This window comes from Notolabrus celidotus, chromosome 3, assembly GCF_009762535.1.
Source record: "Notolabrus celidotus isolate fNotCel1 chromosome 3, fNotCel1.pri, whole genome shotgun sequence".
Classification (NCBI taxonomy): Eukaryota; Metazoa; Chordata; class Actinopteri; order Labriformes; family Labridae; genus Notolabrus; species Notolabrus celidotus.
In genome coordinates, this window is record NC_048274.1 from 39400264 (window position 1) to 39423806 (window position 23543).

The 23543-nt window shown below is 39.3% G+C and overlaps 1 protein-coding gene across 5 annotated transcripts; it reads left to right on the top strand.

Annotated features, from left to right (window-relative positions):
* Nucleotides 1-259: 259 nt before the first annotated feature.
* On the top strand, nucleotides 260-23146 carry LOC117809748. Of its 5 annotated transcripts, XM_034679224.1 has the most exons (11): nucleotides 260-579; nucleotides 1882-1968; nucleotides 4693-4836; nucleotides 13113-13222; nucleotides 14378-14587; nucleotides 14733-15782; nucleotides 15930-16098; nucleotides 18264-18326; nucleotides 18420-18531; nucleotides 19046-19202; nucleotides 19637-20181. In XM_034679224.1, exons 5-8 carry the CDS (start codon nucleotides 14389-14391, stop codon nucleotides 18268-18270), a joined length of 1425 nt encoding a protein of 474 aa, XP_034535115.1. In that variant the 5' UTR covers nucleotides 260-579; nucleotides 1882-1968; nucleotides 4693-4836; nucleotides 13113-13222; nucleotides 14378-14388; the 3' UTR covers nucleotides 18271-18326; nucleotides 18420-18531; nucleotides 19046-19202; nucleotides 19637-20181. The 5 variants fall into 5 exon arrangements, 1 of the variants encoding a protein (XP_034535115.1); XR_004630615.1 differs by lacking the exons at nucleotides 13113-13222; nucleotides 14378-14587; nucleotides 14733-15782; ... (1 more) ...; nucleotides 19046-19202; nucleotides 19637-20181 and adding exons at nucleotides 22863-22958; nucleotides 23086-23146 and having other exon boundaries at nucleotides 449-579; XR_004630617.1 differs by lacking the exons at nucleotides 13113-13222; nucleotides 14378-14587; nucleotides 14733-15782; ... (3 more) ...; nucleotides 19046-19202; nucleotides 19637-20181 and adding exons at nucleotides 9731-9815; nucleotides 22863-22958; nucleotides 23086-23146 and having other exon boundaries at nucleotides 456-579.
* Nucleotides 23147-23543: the final 397 nt, after the last annotated feature.

The window sequence follows — 23543 nt, forward strand, 5'->3', positions numbered from 1 at the left end:
TTCTTAAAATCTAAAGAGCTATTTTAAAAAATGGGCTTTCTGTTGCCCCTCCCTTTCTCATCCTGCATGCACACACACACACACACACAGAGGAGAGGAGGAAACTACACACCCCTTAAGTTCCTCCACACGGCTTTATAACAAGAATCAACATTCAGCAAATAATTTTCTTCCCATTCTTAGTTTTACATCTTTATTCATGTTTATATAAACAGAAAGTTTTTGTTCATCTCTTCATTCCTTATACTCCAGCAAAGACTCATTTGAAGTATACAAACGTCCTCTGTCTTATAGGAGACTCGTATTTTTAACACTAAAGAGGCAAATGTGTCTCCATGAACTACACAGTAAAATCTGCAGTGTTAAATATGCAGTGTAAAAGTATATTGACTCTTTCAGAATCATTCTAACAACCTTGGGAGTAGAATGCCCCCTAGTGTTGGTGTTAATTCCTGGAGTAAAAAGACGTGGTGTCAGAAGCACTCTGCAAAGCTCCACCCACCTCGGCGTCTCGTCTAACTGACATCGAGCAGAATTTAACAAGTGCACGCGCCATTTTTCCTCTGTGGACTGACTGCGGTAAGTGTCTCTTAATCTTAAATAAAACCAGGTTTTTGATATTTTCGCCGACGTAGCACTTAAGAATAACTTTATATTGTTATTCCCCATATACTAAGCTGCTTTCCGAATCTTACAATACCGAATTCTACAATGCTAAATGTGACCGTGTTGATAGCTAGCTTAAATGTACGAGCACCTTGCAACTAATAAGCATTGGATAGATAATATTAACATTATTTGCGAAAAGGTATGTTATCAATGGAAATACAGTGTGGGGTGATAAATGTGATTGTGTTCCTTGAAACATTTTCCAGTAAAATAGCACTCTGCGTGTGGGCGGGAGTGAGGTTAACGAGCTAAAGTTACCTTTACAAGCTATCTCTGACTTAAGTTACATTTATGTTCAGAAGAGTCTTACATTTATATTTAAAGCCAGTAACACGCTGCCCGCATAAATCAAGTTAAATATTGCTGACAATGTGGTGACTTAAAACAACATATTGTTACATACTTTGATAAATTTGAGATAATGCACTTGATAAATTGGCCTTATTTAAAATCTGTTCAGCTGAAGCCGTTTTTGTATCGTGTTGTGCAGCTCGTTGTCGCTGATGTGTATTACTCTTGCATGAACACAGAGACGGGGAGACGATGATGCAGCATGTGCGGGCATCGCTTTATATTGTCAAATTACTTTATTCATTCTATATTTAACTACAGTATGTGCTTTATGTCGGTCCAATTGATCCAAGTGGCAGAGCTTCTCTTTCACTTTCGTTCAGTGCGCATGTGTGAGAGAGTTACCAACTCGGCCTCGCGGAAGAAAAGGGAGAAGTTTCCGCGGAGGGAGTCTGTGTTTTTATCCACAGGAGAGGACGTTACAACCAATACATGTGCCCGTGAATTCATATGTAACAGGCACGTCTGCACTGACGTTCATATTCAGTCCGTTCGTCTGTTGCGTCCTCCCCTCCCCCTCCCTCTCGTCTCACCGTCAGGGTGTACAGATCATGTAATTATGAATGTAAGTAATACGGAGCGCCTTTACGTCGTGTTTACAGCCCGTTAAAATGTGTGATTAAAAATATCCGGCATGCACAAGTAATTTAGAAGAATAAACATCGATATAGAAAGGATCAAATGAGCTAAAATGTGTTACTGCCATAAACATTAAGAGAGAGAGAGAGAGAGAGAGAGAGAGAGAGAGAGAGGTGACACATTGGTACTAATGTAAATATTCATTGAAGTATTCTGCTTTTGTTTATTTTACTAAGCATGTTTTTTTTTAACTTTGTGCATCTTGTGTTGTAATCTCTGCAGGGAGAATGCTGCTCAAAGCAAAACTTGGTGATGCCCAAAAGTTTGTCAGAATTTCAGAGCCAAGTCTGAGTGAATTTTTGAATGCAGGTAAGAAATTAACATTGTGGAATCAACTTGTGCCAAAAGCAATTTATCTATTGAATTTGTTTTACAAGAATACTGTAGATGCTCAAATTGATTACCCTTCTGTTTAATGCTTAAAATTATTTATATCATTTTAAAAGATTTATTCCAGATGAAAAAATATTGACTGGTAGACTAATGTTATTTATGTTCACTGATTTTCATATTAACATAATCATTTGTACCTGTTTACTTATGGAGCTATATCCAGAGATACTTTCACGTGCGCATGAGAAAGTATCTCGTGAGCACCAGATACTTTCCCGTGAGCACCAGATACTTTCTCGTGCGCACGAGATACTTTCTCGTGAGCACCAGATACTTTCTCGTGCGCACCAGATACTTTCTCGTGCGCACGAAAAAGTATCTGTTGCTCACGAGAAAGTATCAGCCAATCATAGTGTAGATTCCAGGGTATGTGGTTGTGAAGCGATCCCTTTAGCCATGCCCGAGACCAGAGCGCACTGAGACCAGAACGCACTGAGACCAGAGCGCACCGAGACCAGAGCGCACCGAGACCAGAACGCACCGAGACCAGAGCGCACCGAGACCAAGACTAGTCGATATCATCCCGCATTTAGGCAGTTATTGAATGAGGACTATGTTTGATCCTTTGTTACAATGGGTAGCCTATCTGCTGACGTCTCTGCAAACGTTTTATCCTCACCCCGTTACTGTATTATTGATCAGTCTGACGTTCGTTTACCTGCATATGAAAAGTGCTTTAATTCCTTTAACCCATTATGTTAACACTATCATGATGTTTTATGCTTGGTCCAGATTTGCTGAAGTCCGTTTTACACTGCTGGTATATCAAAGCTAATAGAACACTGATTAGGAAATTGCTCAATGTATTTGTAAAGCACTGGAGTGCGCAGCTGTCTTCTTGCTGTGGAGAATAAGCAAAGCTTGAGTCAGTCTCTACTCTTTAGACTTTGACATATTTATTGAGGCCGTACAGGAGGTTTCATCATTAATATCCTGGCATAAAACATAATCTCCTGCTCTCCTCTTCATTAACATAACAGGGCGCAAATACTGTGTGATGACGTCACATCTGCACGCACAGTGTAACCTTTGACAGAACAGTACAATACAAAGAGCAAGGGCGCCATCTAGTGACCACATGTAACAGTATTATTACCACAGATAATATCTGATCAATAAAAATAAGTTCACTTTGATTTGCCAAAGACTACCAAAGACTACCAAAGCTAAATCAGTTCTTCAGTATAATGTTCAAATTAAAGGAATTAAAGCACTTTTCATATGCAGGTAAACGAACGTCAGACTGATCAATAATACAGTAACGGGCTGAGGATAAAACGTTTGCAGATAGGCTACCCATTGTAACAAAGAATCAAACATAGTCCTCATTAAATAACTGCCTAAATGCAGGATGATATCGACTAGTCTTGGTCTCGGTGCGCTCTGGTCTCTGTGCGCTCTGGTCTCGGTGCGCTCTGGTCTCGGTGCGCTCTGGTCTCGGTGCGCTCTGGTCTCGGTGCGCTCTGGTCTCAGGCATGGCTAAAGGGATCGTTTCACAACCACATACCCTGGAATCTACAGTATGATTGGCTGATACTTTCTCGTGAGCAACAGATACTTTCTTGTGCGCACGTGAAAGTATCTGGTGCGCACGTGAAAGTATCTCGTGCTCACGTGAAAGTATCTCGTGCTCACGAGAAAGTATCTCGTGCGCACAAGATACTTTCCAAAAAAAAATTTCTGCCCATGTCACTTTAGGGGCTCCGTAGGGGCTCCGTAGTATCTCTCCAAAAAACAGTGATTATTTCTTACCTGTATGCTGTCGCCGGCAGGTTGCCCTGGTTGAGCGGCCATCGCGGGCGGTGCGTTCACTGTGGTAGGTGGAAGTGGGAAACGTCATCCCTACAGTGGGGCTGTTGAACTGCAAAATCTGGCCTAGTTTATCACTCTTATACCGCCATTAGTGCCGAGAATAGTCTGACACCGCTTGCTAAACGGAACTTTGCCACTGGCGTTCGTTTTTTCTCTGCCAATCCGTGAATTTGCTGTAAAGACAGCGAAGAGTCGCAGTGCTCGCGGTACCTACGTTTCCTGAAGGCAACGTGCTCGAGGGAGGTTCTAAGCCTTCCTTGTTATGCCATCACTCATGATTCAACGCCCCTTTCAGCGGATGCCACGCCTCCCACGACAGGACAGGGTCAAAAGTCTGAAACTGAAAAAATACAATCTGAAAGTGAAAAAAAGATCTGAATGTGAAAAAAAAAACGATTTGAAACTGGAAAAATCTGGATTTGAAGCTGAAACATAAAATATGAAACTGAAAAAAATAAGACCTTAAATATTAAAATATTTATGAAAGTGAAAATTGAAAATAAATAATTTGTTCAAATAATTTCAGAGTTGAATCAAAAAAAATTTAACTTGAAAAAACTTTTCATATGCTCATTTTTATTCTGAATACATTGATTTATTTTTCAAATTTCAAGCTCAAAACTTGAACTTTTAGTTTTAATTATTTTTTTTCAAATGATCAAAACATTTGACCTGGATATAGCTCCATATTTTCTTAGCCTTTGAAAAGTTTGTTGTCCCAGCAGTAACAGAAGGGGTTACAAATACAAGTTTTTATTAGAGGTTCACTTTGGTGGGAGCTCTTTGTAATTTAAAGACTTTTATTTTTTGCTACTTCTTGTCTATTAGGGGTCAGAATCTGTCTCCATGGTGGCATCTCCTGAGCAGTCCCAAACATCATCCCATAATTCCTCGGGCTCACAGGACACACTCATCATTTCAGATGATAGCCCTTCCAGAAAACGCCAGAGGCTGGATACAGAAGCTAAGCAGGTAAGTTTGATATATACAACACTGTAAGATACATGTTATATAATACTGTCTTATTTATCTTAATTTTTATGTGGATATATTCCTAATATAGTGAAAAACAGAGACGTCAACTGTCACTGTCAATCATATATTTGCCTATGTCAAAGGTGATCTTTTTTAGGCCCTTCCTAGAGGCTTCTGGAGCCTACTATTGTAACTCATTCTTGTGGGTCCCTGGACTTATTTTAAACAACACAGACTAGCAACATATACTTAATCTAATGTGGTTGAATATCAGATACTTCAGCAGCAATAGGGAAAAAACACTGGGGCCTGGTGGAGGCACTGGAAGAACAGAGACAGCAAGGTTAGTCACAGGTAAAAAGCACAAAGCTGGAACACTTGATAACAAACCAGTAAATTCACAACAGAACAGGTCCAGATACCACTTCCGATGCTGGAATAATCTGGCACTGAAGAAACCTCCCAGCAGGGCTTAAATGCAGGTGGTGATTGCAGAGATCAGGTGCAGGTGTGAAGGTGTAAAGGTGCAGGTGTGCAAGGAGCTGCTCAATCTCTGAGAGAAGGAGAGAGACTCCACAAAAGAAACCAACTAAAAAGTCACAAACATGTTACAATCACCACAACATGTACACCAAAAACAGCAGAGGTAAGATTGGCCAAGGCATTTGACTCTGTGGACCACGGCATACTGCTAGACAGGCTTAGAGATATTGGACTCTCTGAGAGCTGTCTTGCCTGGTTTGAGAGTTACTGCTCTGATTGTCTTTAGTCTGTAAGGGTGGAGGGGCTCTTTTCAGATCCCCTGCCTCTCTCTATTGGTGTCCCACAAGGGAGTATATTGGGTCCTACACTGTTCAACATTTATGTTAATGACATTGCCCTTGCAGCAGGTGATTCTCATATCCATCTATATGCAGATGACACAATTATTTATACATCTAGTTCCTCCCTGACCACAGCACTGTCCACATTACAGGCCAGTTTCCATAGTGTCCAACATGCTCTCATGAGGCTCCATTTGGTTTTAAATTCCAATAAAACTAAATGTATGGTTTTTAACAAAAACATACCATTGCCCAACAGCCCCCTCAAAATCTCCTCCCTGGATGGGTCGGAGATTGAGTTTGTTGACTGTTACAAATACCTAGGGATCTGACTTGACAGCAAACTTTCTTTCGAAGCACACATCAACACACTACTCATTAAGGTCAAATCCTGCATTAGTTTTCTTTATCCCAACAAATCCTCCTTCACACACTCTGCTAAACAGCTTCTGGTTCAGATGACAGTCCTCCCTATTCTTGATTACAGTGACATAGTCTACAGGTGCGCTTCCAACACTCTCCTTCACAAACTGGATGTCATTTACCACGCTGCTATCCGTTTTGTCACTGGAGCCCCATTCACCACTGTCACCTGTACTCTCAGCTGAACAGGCCTTCACTCCACTCTCACAGACAAACACACTGGTTTCTATTCATTTACAAATCCCTCCCTGGTAAAACCCCGTTATATCTACAGTCACTAATCAGACTTCACAGCACAAACCGTAGCCTGCGCTCAAGTAGCCTTATCAAACTCATTCCACCCAAAACCCGGACCTCCTTTGGTCGCACCTCCTTCCAGTTTTCCGCTGCAAATGACTGGAATCACCTTCAACAATCCCTAAAGCTGACCTCTCTCATTCCACTCGCCACTTTCAAAAAAATAATACACCTCCGTCCCCCTGCTGCCCCCTCCCCTGTGTTGGCCTGGTCCGCGGCTGCCCTCGGGGCCGGGTTTCCCGGGGTTCCCTCGCGGTCCTCTTGGGGGGGTGGGGTGGTGCGCAGCTGGGGGGGTGTTACTACGGCAGCCATTGGGGTGTCCCTCCATGCCCCCGCGGCCTGGTCCATCAGTCGCAGGGCGTGGGTGGGGGGCGTGGCGGGGGGGAGTGGTCAGGCCGTCTGGGGGGGGCTGGGGGGATTGGCCCTGCTGCCTCCGCCCTCCCCCCGCTCCGGCGCGCCGGTTGGCGGGCTCTGGTCCTGGTCCTGCCCGTCTGCCTGGCTGTCTGCTCCTGGTGCCGGGCCCCCTCGGCCCTGGTGGCTCCTTTGGCTCCGTCTTGGGGGGCTGTGGGGGCGGTGTTGTGGGGGTGTCCCTTTGGGGGGCTGAGGGATCTCTCCCCCCTCGCCCCCCTTTCCTCCTACTGGGTGACCTGGGGGTCGCCCTGGGTGCTCCGGCGGTACCTGCTTGCTTCCGGTCTGGGTCCTTGGCTCGTCCCCTGGCCTGGGTCTCCCGCGGCGGGTTGGGTCCTTCGGTCTGACTGCTCTCGCGGCCCGGGTGCCGGGCCGTACCGCTAGGCTGATCTGACCCAAGTGGTTTCATCTGCACCAGTGGTGGTCTCGTTACACAAATAGAACACAGCACGGCGGCAACCCTCTGCGACCCAAGCTTCAGTAATGATTGTGGACACTAAGGGTTGCTTAATCATTAGTATCACCCCACAGATTTTTTTTTTTTTGGCATCATGGTGAGATGGTCCCTCTCCATCTAAGTGTGTTAGGTCTCTCTCTCCTTCTCTCTCCCTGTCCCTTTGTATATCCTTATGCAATCTTTCTTTCACTTTCTCTTATTTTTTATTTATTTATTTATTTTTTGGCCCACCTAGGTGTGCACGCCCTCTTTTACAGAACATGATATTAGCTGCCAATAAAAGATAGGCCAGAGTTCTAAGAGGGATGGTGATGGTTGCATGCACACAGTCACAAGCACAGAAGAAAAAGGTTTTCTTTCTTTTCTTTTGCTGCAAGAATAAATTGCATTAATATTTGACAGTTTGTGACAAACATGACACAAACCAGAAATATATATGCAGACAAGAGAAGAAAAAAAGAAGAAAAGAGAGAAAAAAAAAGAAAAAAAAGAAAAAGAAAATAAAAAGAAAAAAAAACAATATAAAAGGGTCAAAACCACCAACAGATAAAGGGAAATAAAACGAACATTGTGAGAATAATAAAAACAGCAAAAGATAAAAGGTTAAAACAATCAAAGATCAAAGATATAAAATCCTGCCTGTGATAGTGCCTGAAAATTGAATGAAAGAAGTGATTGGAGGATCAAAAAATGCTCAGATAACAAGATTAAGAGTGTGGTTGGTAACACTATATTTGAAGGGGGTGTGCATAAGACTGACATGACACTGTCATAACCATGACATGACAGCTTTCATTAAGTTTATGGAGGCTTTATGAATGCTTATGAATGTTGTTGTGTTGCCTTTAACCCTGTTAGACCCAGATATAGAAATACTTGAGAAAAAAAATTGTTTCACCGCTCATATGTTTTTGAAGGGGGACTCTGATACACAAATTAAAGGGTTTTTAAAATTTTGATGTTTTAGGAAGATTTTAGGGATATGTTGTAATATTGCAATGCTGGGCCTGGTTGGGAGCAGAATTTCTGTATTTATACTCACCTTGTTTGGACAAATATACTAAACAACTTAGGTTTTCTTTGCAGTGTTGAATGCTAATGTTGCCTCATAACAGCTTATGCCATGGATAATAATCATAAAACAATCCTATTTTTTTATGAAGTCATTTAATAATTAAAAAAACGAAGATAATACTGTATTTACAAAATTTACAAAATCCCTTCTGAGCATTCAAAGTCCAAGTGTCCCAGTGTTCAGCTTTGTTCATTTGCAGTGTAAGTCCCAGAAACAGTTCTTTTCCTCCGAAAGCAAAGACGAACATCACACTTGCTGCGTAGGGTGTTGGTATATCTATTCTATATAATCGGACACAAAGTTCTTGAAGTACTCTAGTGGTGTGTGGAGGGAAATTACATTATCGGTGTTATCTGGACCAGAGAAATCAGTATTGGGACTAATGAAATCCTTTTTTAGCCAATGATACTGGTTGCGGGGCATTTTGTGTTTGGTAGTTTGGGGCTCAATGTTCATATAATCGTCAGCTGGGCAGTCAGTGGACTGTAGATTTTCTTTGTCCACTTTGCATGTTCATCTGCCTCTTGCGCTGGTATCAGTGTCTGAATCCATCTCAAAATCACTTTCTCCATTTATCAGTCACACCCTGCACACTGTAGAGAACATATCTCTTTGTTGGTGGCATTCTGAAATGGAAAAAGTAAAACAAACATATTAATAAATATGTGCGTAAGCGAGTATAACAGATGAGCATATATTCTCCAGGCTAAATAGTTTCAATTCAAATGTATCCTAATCTGACTTTCACATTCCACCAAATTTACACAATAGTATGTGGATGGCCTATTAGGGTCTCTTTTTATCATACTAAAAGGGAACACTTCGCATCCCCACATTACAGAACATTCACACCTCTCCCTGAACAATACAACAAGCAACCCCCCAAAACATTCAGAACCTGTTTCTGCCTACTCTAATGCAACAAGAAGCTATTTGGGCTAAAAAAAAAACAAAGCCCAGGATCAGTAAAAAAAAAATTTCTTTTTAAAAATCTGTTAATTATTTTTAACTGATGAGACACAGATGCAGTTTCAAATACTGCTACATATAGAATTTTTACTCACTTGAATAATGGGAAATCCAGTCCAATAAAATAAAGAGATGAGTCTGAAGAAAAGCCTGCAGGTTGTGTGAGTCCATGGCCTGGTGGCTGGACCTATGAACACATTGATCACCCAATTGCAATGCAGGGTGAAACAATAGGACCCATTGACTATGTAAATGTAGTCTTTAAAAAAAAAACTTTGTTGATTTTTTTTTAAAGAATATCTTAAACTGATGTTGTAATTTTGCAACCGTGGGTCTGACAGGGTTAAGGCAAAAGATTGTTGAGACTTTTATTTTGGTAAGGCTACTTTTATTTCTAAGGTCATTTTGTCATGCTTGTAGACTGTGACTTTTTTCTAGTCCTTTCCAGTGAATAAGTTCAGTGAGAGCACATGGCTTTGTTCTCTTCCTTTTCAGACACTGTAAGCGCCACAGACGCAATGTCGTAAGTATATAAATAATTAATGTAATAGTTTAATGATTATTTAAGGTTGAAATATTATATATATATATTATTTACATTTAAAAAAGCATTTAATTTGTTGTAATTAAAAAGAGAATTCATGTACACGGATTTGCACTGTGAAAACCATGTGAAATCAGCAAATTGTAATTTTTTGTATTGTTTATTACAGTTTTCACTCTATCTGTGTATGAAGATGAGCCACAGTAAACTATACTACGACTCAAGTCCTCTTTCTATAAGTTAGAGTTTAGCTGGTTGGATAGTCGCAGCTCCTACGCTGCAGTGAAGACAACACTGTAAAAAAAGTCAGCAAAAAATACAGCAAAATACCGTCAAATAGCAACAGTAAAAGACTGTAAAACCAAAAATGTTCTTTTACTTTATTAAATACATTAAATAACAGTTAATTGAGAGACTGGAAAAAACTTTGATTTTTACTGTAAAAAAATGTTAAAATGATAGTGATTTACAGTGAAAACAAATAGATATACATACATTTTATAAGAAAATACTGTAATGTTAAAAATATCTAAAAACCTTAAATTTTACAGTATTATTTGGGTAAAACTACAGCTTATGGAGTTGTGCACATTCAAATTTACAGTATAAACCTGTTGATTGTGAATGCAAACACGAAACCTTCATTTTTACATAAGCAAAATGTTAAAAATATGGTCCACCTTAAAAATGTAAACAGTAAATACTGTAAAAAGGGAATATACATCAGCAATAAAAGACAAAACAATTGAAAATGGTATCTTATCATAAGAAAAACATTCAATTTCCACAAATGACAAAATAGTGAAATTAATAAAAAATCAACCCTTTTTGTTTTTACCGTCTGTTTACTGTTTCTTCATTTACAGAAAGAAAGAAAAAAATAGAGTGCAAATTTGAAGAAAAAAATAAAAATTTCAGAGGAAAAAAAAGAGTAGAAGCTGAGGAGAAAACAGTCAAGTAAATCACCTTAAAATATATGTTCTTATTTCAAGTTTCAGATACTGATGATATGCACATTAAATTAAAACTATCCATAATTTCCACACACAACAAAATGCTTAAATAAGGTTCATAGTTGCTGAATAAAGTTGATTTTACGAAAAAAAAATTCTGTCCTGTTATGTCTCATATATAAACAGACCACCTTAAGTGGGTCCGCCTTAAATCTCGAGTTGGTGTGATGGTTGTTGATTGACAGCTAGACTGCTGGTTTACCGTATACAGATCAGGTACAGACGTTTTACGTCTTCTTCTGTGACAGTTTGAATTGCAGAGCGCTCGAAATTGGAAGAAAAAAAAGTCGTTTTGGTAGAACCCTCCCCTCATGGAAGCTTGTATCCAATTGCCGAAGTTACAGAGCGTTTTCACCAATAGCGCGGCGCGATGCTGAGCTGTGTGGAGACCGCTCTTTTTTCGTTTGACTGCAGGAGACTCTTGACCACGCTAACGGACGCAGTTTTGAACTCGCCGCGCCGTTTTAGCTGCTGGTACTACAGCATTTTTGGACTTTTTCGACACCCTGGCTGCTGAAAATTATTCGTGAGGTGAGTACATATGAAAAAAAGATTCGCCAGTATTAAAGTAAAAAGTAATTTGAAGTTTGTCTCAGTTATTTCCGACGCTATTTTAATGTTACTTCAAGTTTGCTAGGTTGGGAGGCTATTTTTATCACTGTTATAAAAACCCACCAGCACAGTTTTGACTGAGAATTTAATGTTTTCGTTATCTTTGTTGTTGAGAGGAAGGTATTGCACGTGTTTAATTTTTATTTTGAACAAGTGCTAAGTTAGCTAAGTAGCTGTTACAGAAGTATATGAAGACATGTTGAGCTGTAATTTCTGTGGCAAGGTAGTTCAATCATTAAAGGGCTACGTGCTTCATTGTGAACTTCATCGGAATGAGCCACGTTGTTTCTTTAAGTGTATTGAAGCTGACTGCAAGCAGACATTTACCAGGTATGGAGCGTTTAAGTCTCATTTTTACCGGAGACACACTGCCCCGACCAATGTAGCTGTTGTGAAGGAGGTTGCCGCTTTTAAATGCGCAATGGCGATGTGTGAACGCCAGTGTCAAGACTCTAAAGAGTTAATAGCTCATCTGAAGAGCCATATTGTGGAAGGACATGTGGTGACTTGTCCAGTAAGAGGATGCGCAAACACTTTTAAGGTCAAATCATCTTTTACTGCCCACATGTCACGTAAACACAGAGAATTTTCAGACAGCAGCAGTCGTGATTTATATAGAGATTCTGCATGCCAATCATCATCTGTTCCAACCACATCAGATGACTTTGTCCCCCTGGTTTCTGAGGCAGCTGCAGAATCCAGTACAGATGAAGGTAATACAGAAATGTCCCCAGAATTCTGTGATCTTTTTCTGGGAAACGTTTCACTATTCTACTTAAAATTGCAGGGTCAGTTTCTACTGCCTGCTTCGACCATACAGAACATTGTGGAGGAAAGGCAGAACATACATGAGTTGGGTCAGACATACAGTTTGAGTAAACTTGCATCACTGTTGAAAGATGACACATCATTGTCAGATGAGGACATCAACAAAGTGTGTGAGTCTGTCAAAGGCTTTGATCTGTTTTCTGCATGTCATACGGGGCCAATGAGGACAGTGTACTCAAGAGCTCAGACTTTTAAAAAAGCCTTCAACTATGTGGAACCAAAGAAAATGTTTTTAGGGAGAGATGAGAACAGGATAGATAGGTTTGCCTACTATGTGCCTTTAAGAGAGACTTTAAAATGTTTGTTAGAGTCTGATCTGATGCAGAAATCAGAAGAGCCCTATACTGAGTCTCCTGTTGATGTTCTATGTGACATAAGTGATAGTAAGTTATTTAAATCAAATGATTTTTTTGGTCAAAACCCATCATGCCTCAAGCTAGTACTTTACCAGGATGCCTTTGAAGTTGTTAACCCTTTAGGCTCTGCAAGGACAAAACACAAGGTATTAGCTGTATATGCATCAGTGGCTAACTTGCCACTTCATGTTCGTTCAGACACAGACCACATGTCTCTTGTCTTACTGTGCAGGGAGAAGGATTTCAAAGAGTTTGGTCATGCTAAGGTGTTCTCAGAATTACTAGCAGACTTGAAGGAATTGGAGGACAATGGAATTGTTGCACCAGATGAAACTAAAGTCAAAGGAACCTTGTTTTGCATTGCTGGAGATAATTTGGGTTCTCACTGCATTGGTGGCTTCTCTGAAAATTTTAGTTCCTCAAAGTACTTCTGCAGGTACTGCCTAATAACCAGATCTGAATTTCAGGATGCTGACCCAAATCTGTGTGGACCAGAGCGTACCCAAGATAACTACAACTCTGCTGTTGATCGCCTTCAGATTGACAATACACCAGATGTCGAAGGAGTAAAGTTCCGGTCAGTATTCAATTCTTTGAAATACTTCCATGTTTGTATGCCAGGCTTGCCACCATGTCTAGGTCATGACATCTTTGAGGGAGTTTTGGCTTACGATGTGGCACTGTATCTTAAGTATTTCATAAAGAAAAAAAAAAGGTTCACTTATTCCACTCTGAATCGACGCATCAAACAGTTTAGGTACCATGCCTCTGATGCTTCTACAAAACCATGTGAGGTCAGCCCTTCAGCAGCTAAACTCTCAGGACAGGCTGTACAGAACTGGAACTTCCTCCGATTTTTGCCTCTCAAAGTTGGTGACACAGTCAAAGACCCCACAGATGATGTGTGGCAGTTGACTCTGCAGCTGAAAGATATTGTGGACATTGTATGTGCCCAGAAAATCTCTGTGCCTCAGGTAGCATATCTTGATGAACAGAAAAGCTCTGTTCCCAGAAATCAACCTGAGACCAAAACACCATTTTCTACGCCATTACCCAGCACTGATTCTGAAATTTGGCCCCCTGATAAGACTATGGACAATGCGCTTTGAAAGTAAGCACAGTTATTTCAAGAGATGTGCGAGAAATTTCAAAAATTTCAAAAACCTCTGCCATACACTCTCAGAAAGACATCAGATGTTTCAGGCTTATCTTGCAGCAGGGTCATTGGGTCAATCTGTTTTGAAAGTCAAAGGTGGTTCTCCATTTTACTCAGTGCTGTACAGTAAAGCCATTCAAGATGCAGTCGGAAAGTTTGACTTTACTGAAACCAATACAAAGGTAACAGTAGAAATGATGTACAAAGGAACACAATACAAGAAAGGACAATTTCTTGTCACTGGGGGCACTGACTCTATTGAGTTTAGTGAGGTAGTTCTTATTTTGATAAAAAAATGACAGTGTCTATTTTCTGGTGTCGGTGCACTCGACAGAATACCATTCTCAGTATCATCTGTACTCTGTGAGAAAGGAAAATGAAAAGATGCAGTGCCTGAACATCATTGACTTAATTGATTTCTATCCATTAACATCTTACATGAAGTATGGGCACCAAATGGTTCAATTGAAACACTGTGTGCTGTCACAGTAATTGGGCTGTAAGTACTGGCTTCATATTTTAAGGCCAAATGTACCACTTGGTGTAAACTGACATTTATTCACATTCTTTTATCAGACATCTTGGAAATGGGTGACAACATAAGAAGTTCAATCACTAAAGTACTGCCAGACCTGGCTGCCTCAATCCTTGAAATCGTCCTGGAGGCACTACAATCATTAGGGGTGGAGACATCTGAGGACTTACAGTTCATCAATGAGACTGATCTGGACTGTGTCCTGAGACCAGTTCAGGCAAGAAAACTGCTGGCTGCATGGAAGAAAACCAGTAAGTATTATAATTTCAATGTACAATAGCCATGAAGAGCTTTCAGTCTTTTTCCGTTATACTTTAAGTACAGTGAAGAATAAAAAAAACAAAGCCCCAACAGTATTTAATACAATTAAGTCATTTAATTGATTCTTTTTTACAGCACCGAACAGTGAAATTTCCAGCCAGGCCAGTATATCATCTCCATCTTCGTGCTCCACATTTTCTGCCTCCTTTTTGCCCAGTTGTCCAATGTCCTCTCTGGACTGGGTCGATAACTTTAAAATTCCATGCCAAAATTTCCCAGAAGACTTGATGCAATGTCTTAAGAGAGAAAAAAGGCCAAAGCCAAGATTGCGGAGGGAGATGATCCGCATCATTGTAAAGGAGATGATGAAAGCCTGTGCCGCTCCATTTAGAAGAGCCTCAACAGAAATTGCCAAAAGACTGGTTGCAATGTATCCCAACTCACTGCAGGATGTTATAGAAGGGGATGTGGTAGGACAAGGATACCACTCATTGGTGAAACAGATGCAAGCACGAATTGAGAATATGAAGAGGTCTTTTACACCAGTGATACAGAAGCGCAAACGAGGAGGATCAGATGACACAGATGAAGTCCCACTTGAAAAGCGAGCTACTATTCAAGACACATATGGCTGCATAAAGTGGGACATTAAGTTTTTGCCAGTCAGTGAGACACTGGAAAGCCAGCAGGAGAAGAAAGAAGAAATGAAGCTTCTCAGTGAGCAGACAAGCTTCAGTCCTGAAGAAGTAAAAACTCTAATGAAATGCACCTACTACTCTCAGCGTAAAGCAGTCAACAAGGGAGCAGACTTGCAAATACTCATAGAAGAGTGGCCTTTTTTGTTTCAGGAGGTTGGAATGGCTGTCCATTTTGAAGAGCTTACTGGGGTATCGCTAAAAGATACTTTCCTCACCAGTCTGGAAAAGAAAGCAAAACGGCTTCTGGACTTTCTGAAAACCACTTGCACAGACAAGAGCAAGCGAGTCCTGGAGGCTGTCATAAAGCTCTGGATGCAGAGAGGACAGCTGAAGGGCTGCTCAGAAGATGTCAAAGATATGGTGCTCCTTCTTCTGTCCTATTTTGATGAAAAAGAGGAGACCCTCTTCCACTATGTTGAAGAAACATGCCTGGCAAAAGAAGTCCAAATGGAAAGCCTGCCTGTGACACCATGTATCATTGTTTGTGGTAAGTTAACAAGTTTTACTGCAAGGAACCTAAGCTAATTTAAGGATATGTTACATTAAATTCCTGCACTGTCAGACCCTTAAGACACAATTGGATAGTAAAAGGGGGTTTGCTGGTAATTATTTTACACTTGTATTCTCTTCCCAGGCTCCTCCTGCTATGCATCGAGGCTGTTCATGCTGAGTATTGACCACAAAGTTGTGAATGACCAAATCACTGACTTCATCTCTGCAATCTGTTTGATGCTTGGAAGCTACTACTGCCTGAACATCCACTATCCAGTGAAACTTGGCTCCACACTTGAGTTCCTTCAGAGGTAATTTTTTTTTGTTTTTCTACTTCTGCACCTTTTTTTTTTCTTTTATAAAGTGGATAATAATTGATTCTTGTGTTAATCAAGGTGTTTCTTCAACATTAACCCAGAGAAGGGAACAAAAGTTGAAAAAACTAGAAAGAAGACACTGCATGTCAACCCAAGAGTGCTCACCCTCATTGCAGATCTCTGATCACGAATGGCGAGAGACAGTTTAAAGACAAACTGTCAAACTGATCGGTCAGCTTTACTGTACCTTAACTTGGAACTATATTCTGTATTAGGTTTGCATTCTTTCGTGTTGTCAGTTATCCCAACTGATATTGAGAAGTTAAATATTTCATGTTTTTTGTTATCACATGCATTTTCTGCATGCTTTTCAGAGGTTTGGTCTCTGATCTTTGAAACAATGGACTCAAATAACTGAAATTCAGAGACATTTAAAAAATGGTTACATTCAACTGAACTGTTGAGATTGAGATTTTATACAGCACTGCTTGTTTAAAGCAATGTATACTTTATCTGTACTATTGCTATTGTTATTGAGAACTTTATTCTTGTTGTTTTCAATGATGTCATATATTTTACACTACAGTGTTTAAACTGTTTTAAATTTTCTTTTGTCTTCATAATGAGCAAACAGCCCCTTCAGGCATTGCATTTAAATTGCTCTGTTTAAAAGTAAATTTAAGTTACTAAAGTTCGGAGACACAATAAGGTGGTTGTAACAGTATACACATTACTTAATTTTATCTGTTAGCTTTCGTTAATGGGAAACATGTTCTCAGATGTTTTCATATAGTGTTTTGTAGCACTAAGTTTCTGCAAAATTGATGACACTTGCTTATTGTGTCCATTCACAACTTTGTCATTGTAATGTTTGTCATATATATTTTGAGGCAGTATTTTTTCATTTTTGTAATTCATGTTTTCATGACTATGGTTGAGATTAATCTGTCAGGCATTGACTTAGTGTCTAGAGCTTTACCAGTTTTGGATTTCTTTTCTATAATGCCAGGAGAAGCTTTAAAATGTTTTGCCTTTATTTGTTTGAAACAGTTTACTTGACTAGCAGGTATTGTGCAAAGGTCAAAATGTGTTCAAGACAATAAAACTGTCAGTGAAGGACATCTGAGATTTTTTTTCAGAGGTTTTCTGACATATACACAAGAGTAGGTTTAAGGGTGGTGACTAGTGGTGCAACGGATCATCGTTGATCCGTGATCGGTAAGGATGCCTCTCCACGGATTGGCATGGACGTGGTCCGTGGATCGGTTGATGAAAAAAGTTGCGCGTGTTCACGTGATGACCGCATGTAGAATCCACACTCACTCGTGACGCGCAGCGTTAGTCATTGCAAGTGAAGGAGCAGAGGAACATGAAAACCACCCTGCATCTGTTCTGTAATATGTATGGGAGCATTTTGGTTTCCCTGTGAAATACAGTGAATGCTGAATGTGCTTTAGCCACGTCATGAAATTCCGTTGCGCACCCACTAGACCAGAGGCCGTCAATACGCGGCCCGCGGACAACATCCGGCCGCCTATTTGTGGCCCCCGAACGGTTATTCCTTCACTCTGTGTTTTGGTCGGGTCACTGCGTGTTTACCAGGACTTGTCCCCATGTCAACAATACGCAGACAGGCTGTTACTGGGTCACTTAGAGTTCACTGCTGTGAGTGCAATTTTTAACTTTCACTTTCGTTTAAGGAGCAGTTCGCATGTTGGCACTTTGCCAGCTGTAGGACCCTAGAATGCACGAAAACGGTGTGTTCACAGTTTGCAGCTCAAAGAAAAGTGGACGGTGAAAATCAGCAAATGAAAGAAGAATAGAGTGAAACTTTTGAAGATTCTCTGCTCCTTCACTTGCCATGCCATGAAAGGCAGTGAATGAGGCAGGACTGGGCCCACAGTACATTTTGAGTTGACTGTTGTTTTTATTTAATGGGCAAAAGTTTACAAGTGTTTTACAAAATAAATGGAAGACAAAGTTATATTTGTCTTATTTTATTTTTTTTTGCTGATCCAGCTAAGACCTGAGAATCTTTTTCAAGGTTAGTAAAGTAAACACAGATCTCTGATATTTGAAACAGTTGTCGGCTGTCTAAATTTTATTTTGTCCTTTTGTTATGAGCAAAAAGTGAAGTGTCTTGTTCCTGCCCTTTTCAGGCGCTGAATTTGAACTGCAACCCGAGGGAAACGATTCAAAGTCCCTGTGACTCTTAGGAAACGGTAAGATTTCAAGTTGTATTAAAGCCAAACATATTTTGTTGTTTATTTTTTTAAAGCAACATTCTTAAGTTTTTCTCTGTCCCTTTACAATAGTGCCCTGTTTTTGTGAACAGCATCAGAAGAGAGTGACAGGCAAACCAGTGTCAAGAAGATGACTGACCAAAACGTGCTGAAGACAGAATCAAACCTTGGTTGGAAATTCTTGGTATGTGTTTTACCAATTTGGCCACTTGGATGGCCTAGCTTTTAATTTTATTGAATGGGACTTTAGTCATATTATTGTAATATGCAATCTGTGCATTTAGGCACTGTGTTCGGTCTTAAACTGCTTTACTCATTTAGCTAAAATCTAAAGTATGTGTAAAATGGAAATCTCTTTTCTTAGTGACCTTTTTCTTTTGTCCATGTTTCTTGCATCCTCTGCCTAGCTTAGTTATTTGCCTCCAAAAGTCCCTCAATTATTTATTTTAATGTTTTAATAAGAAAACATTTAATTATTTAAATTTTCTTTCAATTTTTGTTGTTTTGATGAGGGTGCTATTAGTGGTCATAGAGTGTTGTAGGAAGAGTGTGAAAAGCAACACAAACCCATACTGTGCAGTATAGGGGGAAACTTGTTTTGCACTCTTCTTACAGGAATTTCTTGCCTCATTATTGTCATAGTTGTTATAATTATTTATTGGTGTATGCCCTTTTTGTTGTTTTCTTTCTAAATGCAGGTGGGATCAAGTCAGTCTGCAGTGAAACCTCCTTTGTCAACATGTGAGTCTTCAAGTAGAGATGATGGCAATTTTCTGGATTCCCTAAACATCGCAACATGTCTGTATAAGACTCACCTTTCTTCAGTCAAGTCTGCACCTATAGATTCACTCAGAGGTAAGTAGTGATATTGTTCACTGTAGCAAAAGAAAGATGGACAGAAAATGCAAACATTAATCTGTATAGCTCAGGTTCATTGTCCAGGTGAGCAGTTTCATATAATAAAGGAAACTAACAGTATAAAATATAGATTGAATGACAGGAAATAGATCTTTTTACCACCTTATTGAGTCATTAACTTCAAGTTCTATCATAAATCAATGGTTAACTAAGATGCATTGTTTCCAACAAATAATTCTTGTGTTTTGTGTATTTTTGAGTCGATGTGTCACTTTAACCTGAATAGATATTTAGACCTGCAGACTTATCACTAATGAAATCATTTATCATGGGAGCTTATTTTGACATAAGTTTTTGTTAATCTTTGTACATTTTTTGCAAGCACTGCATTGATCAAACCTTTGAAACCTTGTGTCCATTTTTTGCTGCAGAGAGGATCCTGCCAGTCCAAAGTGAACACCCGATGGACAACATATGAGTACTTCAGCAGAGCTTGTATCTTCGACACCATGTGCATTTGAAACTCCACTCCATGTTTGAGTGTTTTCTTCAACCAAGGCCGGACTCACTGACTCATTACTCTTAATCAGTCGGGGGCAAGTGACTATTTGTTTCATGTTTATTCATTCCACCATGGATTACCAGTCATACTATATATGGACACATGCTGTACTCTCAAGATCTATGCTGCTTTGTGAGTGTATAGACAATTAATATGACCTGTTCAGTCTGTTTCACAGATGGTATGTAAAATGTTCTTAATAATTATTATTGATCACAGTACCTTGGTTAATATGGGCATCTTTAAAAAATTTTTAGATTTAGTAGTTGCTAAATGTAAAAGCTATGCCAAACCACTGATGTTGCTCATGTTTTGTACTGTATTTTTAACGGTGAAATACCAGCAGCTGTGGTTGCCAGGATTTTACCGTGAAATTAAACTGGTCAAAATAAAATATTGTAATTTGTTGTACAATTTTACCGTGTTTTTTATTGACATAGACTTTAATAAGGTTTACGATATTTCTGTTGTTTTTAAAGTTATTTACCACAATAGGGTTCATCATATTACCGTTAAATTAACAGCAAATTACCGTTAAAAGGACTATATTATAACTGTTGTTTTTACTGCAGCTAACTGTAAAAATCTATGGAAAGTTGTTATTTTTTACAGCAAATTACAGTATAATGGTTTACAATATTTGTTTTTTTTACAATGATTTTCAGTGAAAAAATATGTTATCTACAGTAAAATTTAAGGTCACCTTACCGATGTACCGTTTTGTCTTGTACAGATTCCCCATTCTTTTTACGGTACATTCCTGGCAACCACAGCTGCCGGTATTTTACCGTAAATTTGACCTTTTTTTTTTTTACAGTGAACATTGTTGTCATTAAGTGTCATTCCGTAAATTATGTCACCTCTAATGTAAAGTTGACATGGTTTTGGATGTCTTTGTCATGACGACTTGACATTAACCTAGACATGATAACTGGTCAATGTCTTTGTCATGACAACTTGACATTAACCTGGACATGATAACTGGTCAATGTCTTTGTCATGACAACTTGACATTAACCTAGACATGATAACTGGTCACTGTCTTTGTCATGACAACTTGACATTAACCTAGACATGATAACTGGTCACTGTCTTTGTCATGACAACTTGACATTAACCTAGACATGATAACTGGTCAATGTCTTTGTCATGACAACTTGACATTAACCTAGACATAATAACTGGTCAATGTCTTTGTCATGACAACTTGACATTAACCTAGACATGATAACTGGTCAATGTCTTTGTCATGACAACTTGACATTAACCTAGACATGATAACTGGTCAATGTCTTTGTCATGACAACTTGACATTAACCTAGACATGATAACTGGTCACTGTCTTTGTCATGACAACTTGACATTAACCTAGACATGATAACTGGTCACTGTCTTTGTCATGACAACTTGACATTAACCTAGACATGATAACTGGTCACTGTCTTTGTCATGACAACTTGACATTAACCTAGACATGATAACTCGTCACTGTCTTTGTCATGACAACTTGATATTAACCTAGACATGATAACTGGTCAATGTCTTTGTCATGACAACTTGACATTAACCTAGACATAATAACTGGTCAATGTCTTTGTCATGACAACTTGACATTAACCTAGACATGATAACTGGTCACTGTCTTTGTCATGACAACTTGACATTAACCTAGACATGATAACTGGTCACTGTCTTTGTCATGACAACTTGACATTAACCTAGACATAATAACTGGTCACTGTCTTTGTCATGACAACTTGACATTCACCTAGACATGATAACTGGTCAATGTCTTTGTCATTACAACTTGACATTAACCTAGACATGATAACTGGTCACTGTCTTTGTCATGACAACTTGACATTAACCTAGACAAAATAACTGGTCACTGTCTTTGTCATGACAACTTGACATTAACCTAGACATGATAACTGGTCACTGTCTTTGTCATGACAACTTGACATTAACCTAGACATGATAACTGGTCAATGTCTTTGTCATGACAACTTGACATTAACCTAGACATAATAACTGGTCACTGTCTTTGTCATGACAACTTGACATTGACATAGACATGATAACTGGTCACTGTCTTTGTCATGACAACTTGACATTAACCTAGACATAATAACTGGTCACTGTCTTTGTCATGACAACTTGACATTGACATAGACATAATAACTGGTCAATGTCTTTGTCATGACAACTTGACATTGACATAGACATGATAACTGGTCACTGTCTTTGTCATGACAACTTGACATTAACCTAGACATAATAACTGGTCACTGTCTTTGTCATGACAACTTGACATTGACATAGACATGATAACTGGTCACTGTCTTTGTCATGACAACTTGACATTAACCTAGACATAATAACTGGTCAATGTCTTTGTCATGACAACTTGACATTAACCTAGACATAATAACTGGTCAATGTCTTTTTCATGACAACTTGTTATTAACCTAGACATAATAACTGGTCACTGTCTTTGTCATGACAACTTGACATTGACATAGACATGATAACTGGTCACTGTCTTTGTCATGACAACTTGACATTAACCTAGACATAATAACTGGTCAATGTCTTTGTCATGACAACTTGACATTAACCTAGACAAAATAACTGGTCACTGTCTTTGTCAATTTCGCACAGAAATGTCTTTAACTGCTCACAAAATAGGTGCAGCACATATATCCAACCTTAGAATGTGGAGCAGACAGTCTTTAGATACTGCTACACAACTCTTTATCATAACTTTTCTCTCATTAGTAACGCAGCTTCATCTCTCACTCGTCTCCATTACACACACTCTTCTCCTTTGACCTGGGGTCACGACCCTCAACAAATCAACAACCAGTATTACCATTACATGCAATCAGAACTTCCTCTTATGTGCCCTTCAAAATAAAATGACATATCAATGTACATTTACATCTTTTAACTCTTTTAAACATATTTATAACACTATTACGGTATTTTTAAGCTTCAATGAAATGTTTTTAAACCACTTTTATAACAGTCTTTTTAACAAGGTATAAACATATTTAAAGATAAACTTTTTATTAAACTTCTATGTGTTTTAATAGGTGGCTTTTGCAGTCATGCACATGAAGAGCCTAAGGAAACTGCAAAAGGCACTCTGAAGACTCAAGAACCTCTTCTCGCGACAAGAGGCCAACGAGGTATTTTATTTTAGTTATGTAAATGCACTTTTATTTATGATTGTGCTAAGAACGTTTGTATTTACTTTATTCTGATGTGTGATGTACAATGTGGTGATTATTTGTACTCTGTTCATACTGATTGCAGTTCTCACGGCATCTTGGTGCTCCACAAGACCGCTCCAACATTAAACGCCCGTTTTAAAGAACTTACCTGTGTCTGTGTTGTCGTGACGAGAGCTACATAAGGGATACAGGTTTTCCTATGAGGTGTTCCTCACACCGGACTTGTGCATGGTCTTGCGATGGGGGCACACCTCCAGAAGGTTGGTCCTCATCCACAGTGTCGTGCAGTCTTCACCAACAGCTGGTAGTAGAACAGACAACACAGCCTCAGTGTCCTTGTCTGGATGTCAGCTTTCATCTTCAAGGTTGCCTTCTGCCCATCCAATACTGTTCACAGAATTTTGATCACTCAAACAGGAACTTAAGTAAATAAGTATCAATTATGGAATAATAAAGGTCACTTGACAGCACTGCTTCAAATTCACACTACACTGGAGTTTCTTTTCATAATTGATTTGGCTCTACCTTGTATCCTTTCTT

Coding starts and splice junctions, on each gene's coding strand:
- LOC117809748 (XM_034679224.1), top strand. CDS start 14,389: ATGGGTGACAACATAAGAAGTTCAATCACTAAAGTACTGCCAGACCTG. Junction 14,588..14,732: donor GGCTGCATGGAAGAAAACCA/GTAAGTATTATA, acceptor TCTTTTTTACAG/CACCGAACAGTGAAATTTCC. Junction 15,783..15,929: donor ACCATGTATCATTGTTTGTG/GTAAGTTAACAA, acceptor TTCTCTTCCCAG/GCTCCTCCTGCTATGCATCG.